This window comes from Eumetopias jubatus, unplaced genomic scaffold, assembly GCF_037043125.1.
Source record: "Eumetopias jubatus isolate StellerSeaLion01/CBP00866 unplaced genomic scaffold, mEumJub1_p1.0 scaffold_13, whole genome shotgun sequence".
Classification (NCBI taxonomy): domain Eukaryota; kingdom Metazoa; phylum Chordata; class Mammalia; order Carnivora; family Otariidae; genus Eumetopias; species Eumetopias jubatus.
Genome location: NW_028274819.1, coordinates 45,828,154 through 45,846,126, shown reverse-complemented (window position 1 = coordinate 45,846,126; position 17,973 = coordinate 45,828,154). Strand labels below are relative to the sequence as shown.

At 48.1% G+C, this 17,973-nt stretch overlaps 1 protein-coding gene across 1 annotated transcript in view; it reads left to right on the top strand.

The window, feature by feature from the left end:
- The first annotated feature begins 5,819 nt into the window (after positions 1–5,819).
- Positions 5,820–17,973, top strand: part of PARVA (parvin alpha) — a 165,295-nt gene continuing 153,141 nt past the window's right edge. The window contains exon 1 of the mRNA XM_028116868.2: positions 5,820–5,970. Coding sequence (XP_027972669.1) covers positions 5,835–5,970 — 136 coding nt within the window. The 5' untranslated portion in view covers positions 5,820–5,834. The remainder of the gene's footprint in view (positions 5,971–17,973) is intronic.

The window sequence follows — 17,973 nt, the reverse complement described above, 5'->3', positions numbered from 1 at the left end:
GATTTTCTTTATGTCATACACTTTACTTCTGTTTGGGTCTGCTATTAACAATTTTTCTCAGTTGTGCTTTTTAATGTAAATGCCTTTGTTTTCTCTTTGTCTACCAAAGGGCAGTCTTCTAGAGTCCCAAACTAAAGCCCAAGGTGGCGGGGGAGGTTCCCGGGGGGTCCCTGGTTTCATGGCCCCTGAACATGTGCCTACTTATCCTTGTGAGCTTGGCAGTTGTCCTGCTCAACCTCCCAGCTCCTCAGCTGCCTCTTCTGAAACTGGGGAGGCAAAAGACCCGGTTGATGGGCTCACCTCTCTGGGGTCCCTTCTTCTCCAAGACTGTGGCCCTATAAGCTTTCAAATGCTCTCAAGAAGATTTACTTTATACTCAGTGTCCCGCTTTTCCAGTTGTTCTCAGGGGGAGGCTTGGCCTGTGTTTCATAGTCTGATGACACGAGAAACTGAATACCCCTTTTCCATCTATGTGTTAGGGTTCCTGGAAGCTGTCATATAACACTTTGGTCACATCCCATAGGTCAAAGTTTAGTCATGTGACTGCACCTAGCTGGAAAATATAGTCGTCTTTGTTCTGAGCAACCACAGCCTAGCTGAAAATTATAGGTTCTACAGATATTTGGGAGAACAGATTCTAAGGGCTCTAGTATTAATCTCTCATTTATCAGCTATGTGATCTGAAGCAAGTTATTTAAACTCTCTGAGTTTCAAGTTACTCACCTGTAAAATGGAGGTAATGATATCATTTATGAGTCTCCAATGAAATGTAATCATCAACACTTTATTGTGCTAGGACTTGTTATCTGCTAGGCACTGGGCAAAGTAGTTTATTTATACTCTTTTGATCCTCCCAATAACCTTATGAGGCAAGTGCTCATTTGTTTGCATTATGATGAGAAACCTGAGACACAGAGATGTTAAATCACTTGCACAAGATTGCACAGATACTTGACTGCAGAATGGCGATTCAAGCCCCAAACCTTCACCACTACCTGCTCCTGCCTTGTAAATTACAACCTCCCCGCCCCATGGGAATTGCTAAGGGAAGATGGAGGGACCAGGATGGCAACGATGCTGGGTGCCTGAGAGCAGCACATGTTCCGCTAGAAAAATGATCTCCTAAGGGAATGTCTGGGGACAGAAGTGACCTAGTTTGAGAACAGTGGGATTTTGAGTGATGTGGGCCACTGAGGGAATTGCAGAAGGAGACCCTGGAGATAAAAGGGACCCTAAAGGGCACGCCATGGACTGGTTAATGTCGTGGCGTCATTGTATATTGAAGAAGCATATATATAGAGAGAAAATTGTTGAAATTATTTAAGTGCATGTTCCATGAATTTCCAAAGTGAAACCACCCATGTAACCAGTACCCAGATCAAGAAGAAGAACACTACCAGTCCATAGCCTCCCCTCATGCCTTCCCACCCACCCTGTCCTATTCTAGTCACTACCCCCCCCAAGGCTCATCATTATCCTGACTTCTAACATCAGAGATTAGTTTTGCCTGTTTTTGAACTTTATATGAATAGAATGACAGAGTATATGCTCTTTTTGTGTCTGATTTTTTTTTCAATATTGTGAGCTACCTTTCTGTTGCTCCTTGTAGTTGCAAATTGTTCACTCTCCTTGCTGTATAATATTCCATTGTGCGACTATCACAACTTATTTATGGAGTCAACTCTTAATAGGCATTTGAATGGTGCTGCCATGAACTTTCTAGAAGATGTATCAGAGTGCACAAATGTACTCATTCTTCTTGGGTAATAACCTAGATTGAAATTGTGGATCATCAGGTTTGTGTGATGTTCAGCTTTAATAGGTACCACCCTCACTTTCCTGATGACAGAAATGGAAGTACAGAAGGGCCAGTCATTCATCCAGAGTCACCTAGCCACTGAGCCAGGACTAGAACCTGGGTTTGCTCTCTCCCAGGATGGTATGTCTAGCTCTAGATTTCAAGGAGAGACTGACCTAGAGATTCAATAGAGTCTCACAGCAACACACATTTCATTTATGAGCTGCCCTTATCATTAAACCTTGGGTAAGATGAAACCAATGACCAAGCATGAGAAGGGCGGCTCCTCAGTGGGGCCATAATTATAGACACCAATTTACAGTGAGGGAGCTGGTGCAGGGTCTTCTATGCATCTTATCAAAGAACAGCAGGAGGTGTGTGTCCTTGATTAAGCAGGCTTTAGATTCAGTCTATTTCGGTGCCAGACCCTGTGTAAGATGCTTTCCCATGTATCAACTCATTTAATCTTCTGAGCAGAACCAAATCATATCCATAAGGACTAGAAACACATGGTATCAAAAGAGAGTGTCTGAACTCTGTAAGCACACTGGAGCAATTTGGAACAGCACTTTCCAAATGATCTATGGTGAAGGACCAATCCATCTCAGACAAGTATTTTTGGAAAATACAGGAAAAAAAGAATTATCAAAAAAATAAAACGAAATGATATTCCAAATATAAACTTCCAATTTTTATTATTATATCAAACAAATATAAAATTGCACTGCTAAATTCCTATAAATGTTTCTAGACACTCTCAGTTTCTGTATTTATATCATAGAGAACCAATAACAGTTTGCAGATCAATACTGGTTTTCAGACTACACTTTGAGGGGCACTGATTATAAATCAGTTTGCAGACTACACTTTGAGGAGCACTGATTATAACTCAGAACCACTCATTCCCTAGTGGGAATCTCTCTTTCAAGAGAGACTGATAATTATCTTAGAAGCAGGAAGGTTTGTAAATAAGACATCTGTAAAACACGTAGACCCTGGAAACCATTCACATCCATACGGTTTCCGTTCACATTAATGGGACTTCACCATTTCACTCTTTATCAACATCACTATTCCAAAAATATCTTTCACGGAAAGATAAGAGTTACAAATAACTTCATTGTGGGCGCCTGGGGGCTCAGTCAGTTAAGTGTCTGCCTTTGGCTCAGGTCATGATCTCAGGGTCCTGGGATCAAGCCCCGTGTTGGGCTCCTTGCTCAGCAGGGAGCCTGCTTCTTCCTCTGCCCCCCCCACCCCTGCTCATGCTTGCTTGCACACTCTCTCTTTCTCTCAAATAAATAAATAAAATCTTAAAACCAAATAACTTTATTGTGCTTTTGAAGACCTTCTCCCAAAACCTTACTGAAATGAATGTAAAACCTTTAAACTTTTCAATAGCATCGAAAAGATTATTTACTCTCCAAGACTCTAAAAGATTTGCCTTTTTTAACCTACCAATCCTAAACCAGTATGATCTTCAGCCAAAATTAAATAAGCACTCCCTCATTGAAAGAGCTGCCTTAAACCAGATTCCCAAACCTTAAAATATCCCCCACTTTGCCCTCCCCCAGTCCAAGATTCTACGCAGACTCTGTCAAGGCAGGGGTCTTCTTACCATGGCGTAGAATAAACTCAAGCTTTGTCTTCTCCACAGCTTATTTTGCTGATGTTTTCTGAGAGCCAGCTTACAACAACCAAGACTTTGTTCCTCTTTTTTAGTCTTGCTCAGGTGCTTTCAAACTTTAGTATGCATAAACATTACCAAAGAGGGTTGTAAATGCAAAAGCATGCATGAGCAAAATTTAAGAGATCTCCACATATAATTTTGATCATGCCATATTTAGGACCTAAGCCTTGCCGACAAATACCAGCAACTGATGAAGAAAAGAGAACCTCAGCGTGTGGGAGCTGAAAGTGGCTCTAGGTGCCCAAATATCAGTGCGTAGATCAGCCCCATCAAATCACCTGATATAATCCCTGTTAAAAAATACCTATCCCTTGGTTTCACCTCAGGTGTACTGAATCAGAACTTCTAGAGATGGGGCCTGTGAATGTCTATTACCAACTCCCTAAGGAATTGTGATGCACAATCAGGTTAGATAACCATTTTTCTGTTCCCCCACTTTATTTTGTGGATGAAGAAATGGAGACCCAGGATAAGTGAGTACGGTTGCCTGCGATCACAGAACTGTTGAGCTGTGTGTCTCCTGATACCCTGACAGGAGCTCACAGGGCTAGAGATCAGATGTTGGAGATATTTTTATGTACCCAATATCCTGAACAAGAATTGTTAGTGATGTAAAACAAAATCTATTTTGGCTTCTCCATATCTCCTTTAAGATTTTTCAAGATGGTGGTTGGCGTTGGGAGGGTGTCGTAATCTTTCCTTGCTCCTGGGTGAAAATTTTAGCAGTCAGCATGACCTCTCTGCTTTCTGTTAGGTAAGAGGCATCGGCTAAAGTATAATTTTCCAAAAAAGAAAAAAAAGTATAATTTTCCAAAAAAAAAAAGGTAGAATTGTGACTCTTACACAAAGATAAAATGAACACATACTCCGCTGAGACTCTATTGGCGGTCTTGTGTGTTAAATTTTTGTTCTCAGGAATTATTGCTTGTCAGTTTGCTGATTAGCTGGAGTGAAGGCGGATGTGTTATTTAAAGCTTTAGGAATATGTCCTAGGAAGGAAGCACGGGTTGGCCCTCTGGGGAACTGCAGTGGGCACTGGGAAGAGATTCAAAGGCCCAGGCAGCTACTACCCCAGGGTTTTTCGTAATCAGACCACCTGGCTTCTTGAACCCATTTCCTTGCTCCCTTGGTTTGTTTCTCTGCTCATCCCCCTGCATATGACTAAAAAGAACACTCCAGTAATGGAGTCTTCATGATCATTACTAGATGCTCGACTTCTGACATGAGTCTCTAGCTTAGTTCTGATTCTTGATTGACATCATCTGATTGGCTGTTCTCCAGTCAAACATTCGCTCTCTTTGGGTCTGGTGGTCACCCAGGGTCAACCAGCTGTAGCTCCTTGGAGGAAACACAGTTGCCAAGGGGCTGTGTGAGGGGGAGAGAGAGAGCCCGGAGAGCCCCAAACTTCAGGGGGGGGCAAGCACAATAAAACGTGCCTTTTAATCATTTCTAGCAAGAGTCCTTGAATCTTGGGGTTGGTGCCACTCCCCTGTTATCCCAAATGAGTTTGGTTGCCATTCTGTTGCTTTCATTTAGCCAGGATAAATTTGGGGTGCAGGGCTGTTTCACAGGAGCCCATGGATGTACCTTCCCGTTCATGTTTCCACTAACGTTTGTGTGATCCTCCTTTGTACAAGCCACTGAGCTTCTAGAAACGGGTATTTTGTAAGAAGTCTCAGCCCTGCTCTCGTGCACTTCAAACTTCTCACCCTGGGATGGGGGTAAAGAGGAGGTTGACTGCCGTAGATAAGTGTAGCAACATGGATATGCCTAAACACATTTTGGTTCACTCTCTCTTCCCGGAGTGGACTCATGCTCTTTTTGGACACAAGACATGGCCTAATAACTGTACAGGTAGAAATGCAGGGGAAGAGCAAGCTCCTCACCCACCAGCCCGGGGCGGGGGGGAAGACACTGGAGACAGACTAGCAGGTCGCCTCGCTTCAGCAGTCACTGAACCCCGGATTTGTACCAGGATCTGTGTTGGGTGCAGAGCCTGGGGAAAATGTGGCCTCCAGGCTGGCGCGCTCCCAGGCAGGAGGGTCTCACACACACAGACAAGGCCGCACGTCCCGCAAAGGGCAGATCTGGGGCACTCTCCCTGCTCCGGGCAGGCAAGCGGCGCGGGCGCAGGCCCCAACGGCTAGGGCCCCGAGCGCGCAGCTCCTTCCAGGGCGGAGGGCGGCGCGAGGGAGGGAGAGAGGGAAGGGAAAGGCGAGCGTGAGCTGCCTCAAATGCTTGGAATAATTCCGCTTCCGTTTGGAAAGCCGCAGCCTCAGTCCCGCCGCACCCGCCCAGCGCCAGCTCCGCGTCCCGGCCGGCCCGCGCGCGGCTGCCCGCTCCGCCGCCATGGCCACGTCCCCGCAGAAGTCGCCCTCTGTCCCCAAGTCCCCCACTCCCAAGTCGCCCCCGTCCCGGAAGAAAGATGACTCCTTCTTGGGGAAACTCGGAGGGACGCTGGCCCGGAGGAAGAAAGCCAAGGAGGGTGAGTGCGGCCGGGCCCAGCGCCCTGCAGGGCCAGGGCTCCAGGGCCAGGCGGAAGCGCGCCGCGGGTGCCCGACGCGGTGGAGGCGCGCGGCGGCGCGGGCGCGCGCTGCCCGGAACGCGGGGTCGGGGCCGAGCGCGCCCCGCGGGTCGTCGCCGCTGCCCAGCTCGGGGTGGCCGGGGTGGGGTGCTGCTCGCCAGGACCTGTCGGCGCCCGGGTGCGGCGGCCTGGGACCCGGCGACGCCCGCGCTGGGCTGGGGGCGAGCGCCGCGGGGCCCGGGGAGGCGGCCGGGCCCCCAAGCGGAGGCGGTGTCCTCCCGGAGGCCCGCGCCCCCGCCCTCTCGGCGCCCGAAGGCTGGCGTTCCCCAAGTTCCTGCGGAAACTTTTCCTGGGCGCCGCACTCTCGCTCGCCGCCTTCGTTGGCCTTTGAGATCAGCTCGTTTCCTGGACCCACGGAACCCCAGAAGCAGCGTTGGCCCCTGGATCTTGCATCCGCCCCCAGGGTTCAGTAGGGCGCTATTAATGTTTGTTGAATGAATGAGTGGCTTTCCTAGCGGTCGGGCCCTGTAATAAATGACAAATTCGCACTCACGGGGAAAACCTGGATTAGACACACTTAGCATCGCGCCGTGACCTTTCTGTGAACTCAGGAGCTGAGGGCTCTTTGTAAGAAACATTTTCTTTTCCCCACCAGGGTGAATGGAAGTGATCTTATTTTTTTTCCAGGACAATTTGCATGTAAAACACTTTGTCTCATTGGCAGATTTTCCCATCTTGGCTTTTGGTTTGAAAAATGAAGTGACAGTTCAGAAGAAGCTCTAGTGATGTGTAGATAGAAGTTGCTTGGTTAAAATTTTTCACAGACTGCTTCGTGGTTTGGGAATAGTGCTTTTGAAGGCTGTGATACTGTGGTGTCAAGTAATTCCGTGTTTCTGAGTTACCTTAAAGCGTAAAAAAGAACTTCCGTGCTGAGAGTTATCAAACTTAACACAAAGGACTAAACTTCTACTTTCTGTGTTGAAGTGAGAAGCAGCGAAACACAGCTCTAGAAATGTTTTTTCCCGGTTTGGTTATTTCGGTAAACCACTGTCTGAGGAGTGTATAGCTGGTAGCAAATCATGAAATCCTGGCTTGGAAAGCCCTTCATTACCCTTCTTTTTCCTACTGTATTCCTGGTATGGGCTCTCTAGCTAAGACTAAACAACTGAGTTTCTGAAGCTCATGACCTACCTGGTGCTCAGCCCACCTTTGCCAACTCTTTAGAAAAGTTTGTTGTAAAAATACAGAATTGGTCTCTGTCTAGAGATAGAGAATCTCTAGAGCCAGAAGCCAGAATCTCTGGAGCCAGAAGAATGAGTCTGATGGTAGCCCTTCACTTTTTTCAAGTGGATTAGCCTGTTTCCTGGAGTCTTCCCTTCAGCAGTACAAACATCCTCTGTTCTTAAAGTCAGTCCTCATAGGCATTATTTTATGGCCCGCTGGCTTCCTATCCCTTTAGTTTCATTTGGGAGCCCTGCAGGAAACAGAAGGTCAACTCAACTGGGATTTTGAAAATACTGTCGTGAAGGGACTATTTTCAGAGGTGAGGGCAGGGGTAAGCGAAGCCCGAAAGGTTGATAGGGAACCTAAGGGCTAGCAACAGACAGGTGGAAGCTGTTACCGCCTCTAGACCTGACGGGACTCGGGGAGCCACCTGGAACCCACAGAGACCTGGAGCTATGGAAGGGGGGGCTGCCTGACAGGATCTGCAGCTATGGAGAGACAGTGACTATCAGTAACGTGGGGATGGAGCAGGGAGACATTGGCACAAGAGAAATTCTCTGTCTTCTCTTTCCTTGCCCTGAGTCTCTTGTGGGTGTTTCTAGTTGGCTGGACCCAGGGGGAAGTCACCGGGGCAAGGGTGTATGGACAATGCCATACGTAGGGGTCAGCTCCCTCGGGACACAGAGCAGTGCAACGATCATAGTGGGGGAAATGAAAACCAGCAGACCCTTTCAAAGTGAGCTGCCCAGAAGCCCCCATAGTAGTGTGGTGGTCTAGTCCAGCCCACCCAGGTTAGAACACTTCTTGCTTCTAGCCCAGACACCAGGTTCTAGTAATGCAGCCAGGGTCGCTTTTCCTTATTCTATCACACTGTTAGCTCTCAGTGAGTTGGCTGCCAGCTTATTCAAAAACATTTTCATGTTTGTGGCTCCTGAACCATTCCCTTACCTATCTCAGATTTACTCAATTGGGTTTTTGAAACCAGGTGCAAAATCTTATTTTTATCCTTGCTCTACTTAACTGTTAAGTCCTGATTCTGTCATTCAGACTCTTAACTAATCCAGGGGATGTAAATGGTGAGTTTGCTTTTTCTAAAGGGGCCCACCACCACCCAGCCCTACCTGCTTGCCACTGTAGGTGGTAGTTCTGCGAGCCCAAAGAAGGCAGCTGGGTTGGTCTGAAATCACCTGCTCTTGGTTGGTCTCAGTGATCAATGTTTTACTTGTCAAGGGCCCACTAATCATCACTTCAGTAACAGTAAGGCTAGATCTTGCTCTGGATCTTGCAAAAACTCACAGCTGTGTGCTTTGCAGAAACTGCTTTCTCCTACTTTCCCCCTACTAATGTTCGAAAACATGATTCCTCAAGGTCACTAATGTGACCTTGAGCATTGAATTCTCCTGGGCCCAGGGACTGCCATTCATTCACTTGACACCTGTTGTGTCCCACTGTAGAACACAAACATTGGAAAGACATAATACATGTTAGAATATTTAGTCAATAATTTCATATAAAAATATGTCTTCCTACAAATACCTACTACATACATCGTAGAATGACTTACACGTCTCATAAGAATACATTAAAAGTAGTCATCACTCCTGTGTTTTCAATAAGGAAAAATAACCTTAGGAAGAGAAAAGACAGGTTAAAAGCATGGTCTTTGGGACCAGACACCTTTGGCTTTGATTTCTGGTCCAGCCCCTTATCAATTGCTATGACTTAGGACAACTTTCTTATCTTTCTAAGCCTCTGTTTCTTCATCTATAAAATGGGAATAAAGCATGTAATGTGCATAGCATGGTATGAATAATGAATAGTAGCTATTAAAGTTGATAGCTCAAGGTGACGTAGTCCTTAAAATTTGAAATCGTCTTTTCGTTATGGACTGCAGAAGATTCTACAGGTTCTGCAGATAGCCTAGTAGCTCATGACTATGAAGCTCTTATGACCCTGCTTTGGTCCCTTTGGAAATTAGGGATCTTTCCTTGCACATCAGATACTCCTATTTTCATAATGTCATATTTCAGCATTTTTTAGAAGATTTTATTTATCCATTTGAGAGAGAGAGAGAGTGCAAGCATGAGCATGTGGGGAGAGGGGCAGAGGGAGAGAATCTCCAGCAGACTTGTGCTGACTGCGGAGCCCCAGGTGGAGCTCGATGCCACAACGCAGGGATAGTGGCCAGAGCTGAAATCTGGAGTCAGACGCTTAACCAACTGAGCCACCCAGGTGCCCCATATTTCAGCATTTCAGAATATCTGGGCCCGTTTTCAGGAGCTGTAGTTAAGTGGGTTTTGTTTTTCTCTGTGGATCTTCTCTTTTGCAGTTCCAGCCTTCCTTTACGCTGTACACAGCCCTCTTGTGCGGCTCCTTAGAGTAGCCTTTCAGAGTCCTTCGCCAAAGGGTCACCGTTCGTCTTTCTTTCTCCAGATCTGTCCTCAAGACTTGCTCTTTCCAGGGACACCATCTTGCATTGCATTTGCCAGCTGGAGGTGCCCTAAGTTGGGTCAGCAGCAATGATTATTCCTATCACTTACCCTTGTATTTATTATCGCTTAGAGTTTTACATTTTGTTCGATGTCCAAAGTGTCCAATAAGGGCTTTAACTTAATAATTTTAAAATAATACTAGGACTTACCCCTTTGGCTCTCATTGGCCTTCCAGTGTAACTGGGGAAGATCCCCAAACTCTGCAACATATTTATGGTTTTGGGAGTGGGGGGAACCCCCAGCCCTGCTGAGCAATCCTCTTCTCCCCGAATCAGCATGCATTCTCATTTTCCAAAGTGCCGCCTCAAACCCTCACCACTCAAACTCTTCCCCACACCTTGAGATAGAAAACTGAATACTAGGTATGAACTTGTTCAATTTCCCTTTGTTCCCCCAGATCTACACCTCCTTTCATGCTCCTTGCCTGCCCTAGTCTCTTCCAAAGAGGTCCCTTGTCCCCTTGTTTGTGAGGCCATTCATTTTGCTCCCTCCCAGACTCGGCATAGCCAAATACCCTTGCTCTCATGTCCTCAGTCTCTTTCATGCCGCTCTACCCCCCAACATTCTGTAAATACGCTTGAGTCTTTCCCATTTGGAGAAGATCTCCTGATACTGGTTTCTTCTTAATACTCGATGGCAGATCTTGAAAGAATTGCCTTAATGGCTTTCCCTTGCTTATCTCCTCATCATTTCTTGACCCATTAGCCTCATTCTTTCGGGAATCATCTACTGAGTGCCTACCATGTACCAGGCCCTGTGCTTGGATATGGCGGGGGAAAAAACCAGACAAAAATCTCTGCCCGCATGGAGCTGACATTCTAGCAGTGGAGACAGATAATAAACAAGATCAATTGGTAGATCATGTGTGTTGTATTAGAGTAGTGACAGGTGCTTTAGAGCAAAATAAAGCAGGACAAGGGAACCCGGAGTGTTGAGGGTTGAGAGATGGTTGGCACTGTAAAATGCGATGGCTAGAAAAGACTTCCCTGAGAAGGGTATTTCTGAAAGATCTGAGGGAGGTGAGGGAGAGAGCCATATGTGTAATCTTGAAGAAGAGCATTACAGGCAGAGGGAATGGCAAATGCAAAGGCCCTGAGGCAGGAGTGGACCTGATATGTGGAGGGCCAGCAAGGAGGTCGCTGTGACTGAAGGAGAGAGTGAGCATGGTTGTGGAAGGTGGTGAGGTCTCAGGCTAATCCCTGATCCCTAATCCCTAATCCCTAATCCCCTACCCCGGAGGGTAGGTGCGTGTTGTGTAGGGCGCTGGAGGCCATCGTATGCCTGGAGCCTTTACTCATAGAGTGAGATGGGAAGGTTTCAGGGGCTTCGCGTGGAGGAATAACATGACTTCACTTGTGTTTCAGCAGGATGGCTCTGGTGAAGTGCTGCATGACTGCAGGGGATGGGGCAGGGCAGAGGTGGAAGCAGGGACATGAGCTAGGAGGCAGGGGAGAGCGGCCGTGGCCTGGAGTGGAGGGGTGGGCGCTGAATCCTGGGTGTAGTTTGAAGATGTGGTGGGTAGGATTTGCTGGATGGTTGGATGGAAGATGAGAGGAGAATCAGGATGACTCCAGGGATTTGGGTTTGAACAGCTGAAGAGAGAGTGCTTTCACTGAGCTGGAGAAGTCTCTGGGTGAGCTGGTTTGGGGAGAGAGAGGGTGGGGCCGGTTGAATAGAGGGGCCTGCTGGACTTTGCAGCGGCCATGCTGAATTCACAGTGGGTTCCGAGAGCCCGGTTTGGGGGCGGGGGGGGTGTCTGGGTTGGAAAGTAGAAGAGGTCCAGGGCCTGCGCCCTGAGGCTTTCGAACATAGAGGACCCATGGAGAGAGGCTGAGCAGGAGTGGCCGTGGGAGGGAGGAAAGTGGGAGCGCATCTGCCTGTTCCCACAGTGCAGGCTTTGCTGGCTGAGGGCTCTCAGGACCCACGGTCTCCTTTTCCATCCTCATTCCGCTTGGGCTCTTGGTGGCATTTGACATTTCTTCAGCTCTCTCGTTTCCTCAAGACATCTTCTCCCTTGACCTTATCCACACCGAAATTGTTCCCTGTGTCTCTGACTAGTCTTTCTCAGACTCCTTCTTGGGTTTTTCTTGCCTGTTTGCCGCCTCAGCAGCATTTCCTGGGGTTCTGACTACCCAGCTTTGCTCTCTGTTTTGGGGTGTTTTTTTCCCCCTCTCCCACGGATTATCTCACCCACTCCCATGGCTTCAATGACCATCTGCCCTTTGATGCTTCTCAGATCCATGTCTTCAGTCCGGATCTTTCACCTGTAGGGCACCCATCTCCAGGGGGTGTCCCCATCCAACTCCACACGCCCTCGAGGGCATTACTACCCGTGCCACTTGCCCCGGTGTGCGTCTCTTCTTCCACCATCCCGCCCGTTGCCCGGGGCCGCGGTCTTCCTCTGTCTTGGCAACCTCTTCTTAAAGGGCAAATAGCAAATATCGCAGACTTTGCTGGCCCCCCAGCCTGTGCTCGGTTCTGCCCTTGTTACCGTAGACGGAGGTGAAGGAATATACATGGCTCTGTTCCAACTGGACCCTAACATTTGAATTTCATGTCACTTTCATGTGTCACAAAATATTCTCATTCTTTTTCAGTCCTTTAAAATGTGAAAACCATCCTTAGCAGTGGGGCTGCAAGAAAACAGATGGTGGGCTCACGACAGCCCCGGGGCAGTGGCTTGTCCACCCCTTGCTCTCTCCTGTCCCCGCACACAGCCGTCTGTCCGGGAGGCATGTGGATTCTGCCTTGCATCCCTGCCTCGGGTCAGGCCCCAGAAGTGCTCTTTGTCCTTTTCAAGATTCTTTTTCTTTTTCTTTTCTTTTTTTTTAAATTTTACCATTTTTATTTTCCACCTGCAATATTGCAAATATCCACCCCACTGGTCTCCCTGTCTCTGGTCCTTTTCTGTTCAATCCACCCTTCATTATTTTGCCAATATACCGTTGTTGTTGTTTTGTTTTTTTTTAAGATTTTATTTATTTGAGAGAGAGAAAATGAGGGAGAGCACGAGAGGGAAGAGGGTCAGAGGGAGAAGCAGACTCCCCGCCAAGCAGGGAGCCCGATGCGGGACTCGATCCCAGGACTCCAGGATCATGACCTGACCCGAAGGCAGTCGCTTAACCAACTGCGCCACCCAGGCGCCTTGTTGTTTTTTTTTTAACAACAAGATAATGCCCCCTCAGGGCGTTCAAGACCTCTTCAGCTGCTCCTTAGTCCCCCCTTCTGGTCTTGCCTCTGTTTCCCTTTCAGGAAGCCTCCATTTTAGCCTCACCCAACCGCTCTTTATTCCCCAAACACGTCACGTTCTTTCGCATGTGTTAACCTCTGTACGTGCTGTTCCATATTTCTGGAATGACCTTCTTCCTTTCCCTATACACCAGACTCCTATTCAGTCATTAAAATCCGGGTCAGATATCCCCTTCTGCTGGATGCCTTCCTCGCTCCCTCAGGAAGTGAGGTGCGTCCTTCCCTGGGGTCCCATGCCCCTTTGTCCGTGGCTCTGTTGTGGCACTGGCCACGTTGCCCTGCGGCCATCTGTGGGAGTGCGTGTCACACGCCACGCTGAGGGCCCCCCTTCCCATAGCCCCCCTGCCCGCGTGATATTTAACACATGATGATACTGGAGTTTTCATGTGAAGAATTTCCCCGTATTTACCTTGGTGAACATAGTGCCCTGCTAACGGGTTGTGTGATCTTAGGCTTCTTCCTCTTTGTCCATTTCTCCTGTCCGTGGATTAAGCTACAGAACCTCTGAGGGCCCTTGCAGCTCTGGTGTTCTGTGATTTCCGAGCTCGCATTTCACCAGGCTTCTCTCAAATTCAGTTTTATTGTCTGTGTAGGGTGGTCTGGGAATGACATCAGCACAAAGACCTCTTTCTTTCGTCCGCTAATGAAGGCACCTCAGTGTCGGGAGGAGGAGATGGGCACCCGGATAAGCGGGCCCCGGCCCAAGGACACCTCCATATTAGGAGCCCTTGTCTCGTGGAATATCTCTCTTTGGTTAACAAGCGCAGTTCGTAATTATGTTTTAGCCATTAGTACAGAAGAGATGAAATCCTCATGTAAACATGCGTAAGCATCTAAAATCACTATTCCCTGTCATGGAAAAAAGAACACATTTGGGAAAACCTCTACAACAATTTAAGTAATTAAAAAAAACTCTTAAAAATAAAATATATTTTTAAGTTATTCCTTTTTTTTTTTTTTTAAGATTTTATGTATTTATTTGACAGAAAGAGACACAGGGAGAGAGGGAACACAAGCAGGGGGAGTGGGAGAGGGAGAAGCAGGCTTCCCGCGGAGCAGGGAGCCTGATGCGGGGCTTGATCCCAGGACCCTGGGATCATGACCTGAGCCGAAGGCAGACGCTTAACTGACTGAGCCACCCAGGTGCCCCCAAAATAAAATACTTTAAAAAGGGCATAAACATTCTATTAAGTGTTCAGTGTGTTCTGCAGCCTGAAATCAGGAAGAAGTCCCTATGAAGGTTTTGTCTGAGGACTGGAGCCCCCAGGCAAGGAGGCCTCATCCAGCTTAGGCCCTGGACCTTGTCCCTGCCCTCCTTTTCCCTGTGGTGTCTGGCAGGGCAGTAGTTCTGTCCGTCCTGCTCATATTTGCACCGCACGTGCCTTGCATGGTTCCAGGTACTCAACGAGTGCCCTACAAAATGGCCAACTAACTGCCTGAATCATCAGTGGGCATCTGACTCCTCCTGAGGGTGTCCCCAGCTTACTTCAAACTCTGCCTAACCTTGAATGACAGTCCTGGTCCCCTGCTTTCATCCAGGCCTCAACTTCTGGCTGTGCATGCATGCGTGTGTGTGCGTGTGCGTGCGTGTGCACGTGTGTGCGTGTGTGTGTGTGTGTGTGAGAGAGAGAGAGATGAAACTGCCTTCTCCCACCAGGAATCTCTTTACCCTTTGTGGAGGGACATTATCACTTAGCTCCACTCTTTGACAAGCACGCTAAGGCCCTGAAGACTAGAAATTTGGGTCCTGGAATCTATAGGCAGTGATGGTACAGTGGAGGCAGGTCTTCAAGGGTGGAGACCCATCTGAGTGTAGAGGCCTGCATTTTTGTTTTCATCCAGAAAAGCTTGCTCTGTGAAAATGGCGTTGCATGTTTTCCTGATGGAGCTAAAGTGATGGAGGGCTGAGGTGAAACAGCCTCTGGGCAAGGTCTGGGGGAGACAAAAGAAAGGTGCAGACCAAAACTCTGCAAGAGATTCAGAATTGCTGTAATTCCCTCAGAGTCTGCTGGTTGCCCTCCCCCGCCTGCCTAGCCCTTCCTGCGCTGCTCAGCTCCATTACCCACTAGGTGCCAAACCAGGGAAATCCAAAACCAGCCAGAGCAGGGCCACCGTCATTACTCCTTATCGAGGGAGCTCCATCACCACAACACCCCCCACTCCGACCCACCCGGAAGAAGGACCTACTAAAAGGAGAGCGTGGCTCAGTGCACAAGCCGTGAATTGTAGCTGTTTCACCTGGGCCCCGGCCTGGAGACACGCGTTTGCACGGAGTGCGGATTGCTATAGGCCTTGCCGAAAATCTAGTTCCACTAGCATTTACTAAGTGATAGTTCTATTTGCTGTGAACACACCAGGCTGCCAAAGCCTTAGAAAAACTGTTTTTGTGGCTAGAGACCCCGTGTTCCCTTCAAACCAGCCTTCGGGAGAAGTTAGGCCATGGACGGAAGAAGCGGTGAACTTCATCAGTTGAAACAGAAATATTCTCTACTACCGCACACTCTTGGGGGAAGGAAGAATGAACCAAATTGCTTAGCATCTAATTTTTTAATAAAAGTGGGTTTTTTTCCATTATAAAATTAACTCATGCTTTGGGGATTTATGGGAAAATAGAAGACAGCCCTGCGAATTGCACCTCCCAAAGGCAATCACTGTTAGAATTTTGATTTACTTCAGTCTATTCTTTTTCTTCCTTATAACTTTTTTCTTTTTTATAATTGTAAGTATACCATGTATATTACATAGATAAAAATTCTGTATCTCTATTTTTCATTTATTATATCAATATATTTTGTGTTGTAAATCTTACCAAACATACTTTTTATAGGTGCATAATATTCCTTGAGTGAATGTCCTCTTGCTCACTTACCCATTTCTTTTGATCCTCTTTTTTTTTTTTCTAGAAATGATGCTGCCTAAAACTTTTTTAAAAATGAAGAATAATTTTCTTTGAATGGAGCCCCAGAAGTACAGTTATAGGGTCAAAGGGTGACTTTTGGCTTGCTTAACACTGATTGTTTATCACTGATAAACAAAGAGAGATTCCGGCTTTTGGGTCTGGGTGGTCTTTCCAGTAGGCTGTTTGAAGGTAAAACCAACATTGTTAGGCTGGAAATTTCTGTCTGGTCCTGGCTAACAGGACCAGGTCACTGAGTTGTGGGTTGGGGTGGGGTGGGACGGTGATGGGTCAGGCGAGTGCAGACTTCCCTCCTGGTCAGTAACATGTTCATAGTGAGCTCTAGAACAGGCAGATCGTAATTTCAGAACATCCTCTTGGGGCCGGCCATCCTTCCATCCATGGAAGGTTTATCGTCCCAAGTGCCTGCTCTTCTAACAAGGCCCGAGGTGCCTTGGGAATGGTCATCCTTGAAGTCACAGCCTCCCCCTGCCCCACTGAGTTCTCACCACTTCATGTGAGACCCAGTGAAGGTTTGGTCAAGAAGTCCCTCCTTGTCTTGATCTCTCCCTCCCCACCTCCCAATTGCTGAATTCTTGGACTTGCCCCACACTTGGTAACCACAAATGGGGGAGGTCATGACAAGACAGTGAACTGAGGGCTACGGTGGATAAATTAAGGTTGCCAGGGTTGAGGGCTCCTTAGGACACATGGTGCTTGCAAGCTGGGTCTTGAAGCCAGAGGAAGAAACCCCTCCCTGCCCCAGGCTGACAAGAGAAGGGATAGGATTCAGGAGCTTTCTGAGTTTCCGATGGATTTTTGACAAGAGTGGGCTGGGCCAATGCCTCCAGGGCTCAGTTTCCTCAACCTGCATTAGGAGTCAGCAGTCAGGTGTCTCATTTCATCTGCTAAGAGTGGATCTGAGCAGTTGGAGCATGTAATTATCACACCCAGCACCCCAGGGAGTGTTTCTGGGGCGTTGCTTGTGGAGACAGACTCCCTCCCTGGGAGTGGTGTGTCAGGGCATTTATTCATCCTTGAATCATACTCCACTCCCTTCACTCATTTCCCTATCTCTTTTAAAATCCAGAGGCCCCTCCCCTCTTCTATTCTGTGAAAACCCAGTCTGACACAGGTGTCGTAAACCCGGTGGGTCTCCTGGGGATGATGATGATGTGGGACTACAAAAAAAGCGAGGTTGCTGGCCTGTTTCTGCTCCCTCGGTGACCCAAACCCAGGCCGCAGGGCTCCCCAAAACACCAGGGTGCTCCACGGAGCAGGCTCTGCACTTCTTCCGAGAATATACTCATCAGGAGAACCATTAATCTGCCAATTGCAGTATGACATTGACTTTTCAACCCAAAACAATTCTTTCTAAAGTAGATTTTGTCTTAGACAACATGGCTTTGGCCGTAGGGTGTGTGGGAGCCCCTGTGGAGAGACAAAATTAGAGAGGGGTTCAGGAAGAGGGTCTGCGGCCCCAATCTCCAAGTTGAGGGGACGGGGCAATACAGGTTTATTAGGGCCAGGTGTTGAGGTGACAGGGTCCCAAGGTTCTTGGCATCTGTTGAGTGCCTGAGTTCTGAATCTGAAGGGCTTATCCAGGTCCAGGCTGGGGTCTCAGCTTCAGGGGCCTCGGGGCCGACACCGGCAGAAGTTAGCAGGCAGGTCAGGACCCTAGCCGAGCAGGTGAGGGGCAGGGGCAGGGGCAGCCTACAGCCTCAGTGTGGACTCATCCTGACCCCACAACTGGAGGTCGTTGACAAGTCTGCCAGTGCTCACACAGGAGCCCTGGGTCTCGCCTCACTCATTGCCGCCACCCCCCTACACTCCCGGCTTGGAAATCAACTTTCCTCTTAGTGGAGAGGGGTTTTCCTATTTACTGTCAGCCTGAGCTGTCCCTGACTCCCAGCCCTGGCGGGGCCGACCTGTAGATGACAGGTAGTTTACTAGTGACAGCTGGGAGAAGCAGGGGCAGCAGGAGCCAACGGTTTTGATGCTGTTTGCAAAACCCAAGTTGCATTTTAAAGCAACCCAGGACACAGGCAAGTGCCGAAATAGCCCTTTGCAAGTAGTAAGTAGTAGCTGCCTCTTGGCGGACAG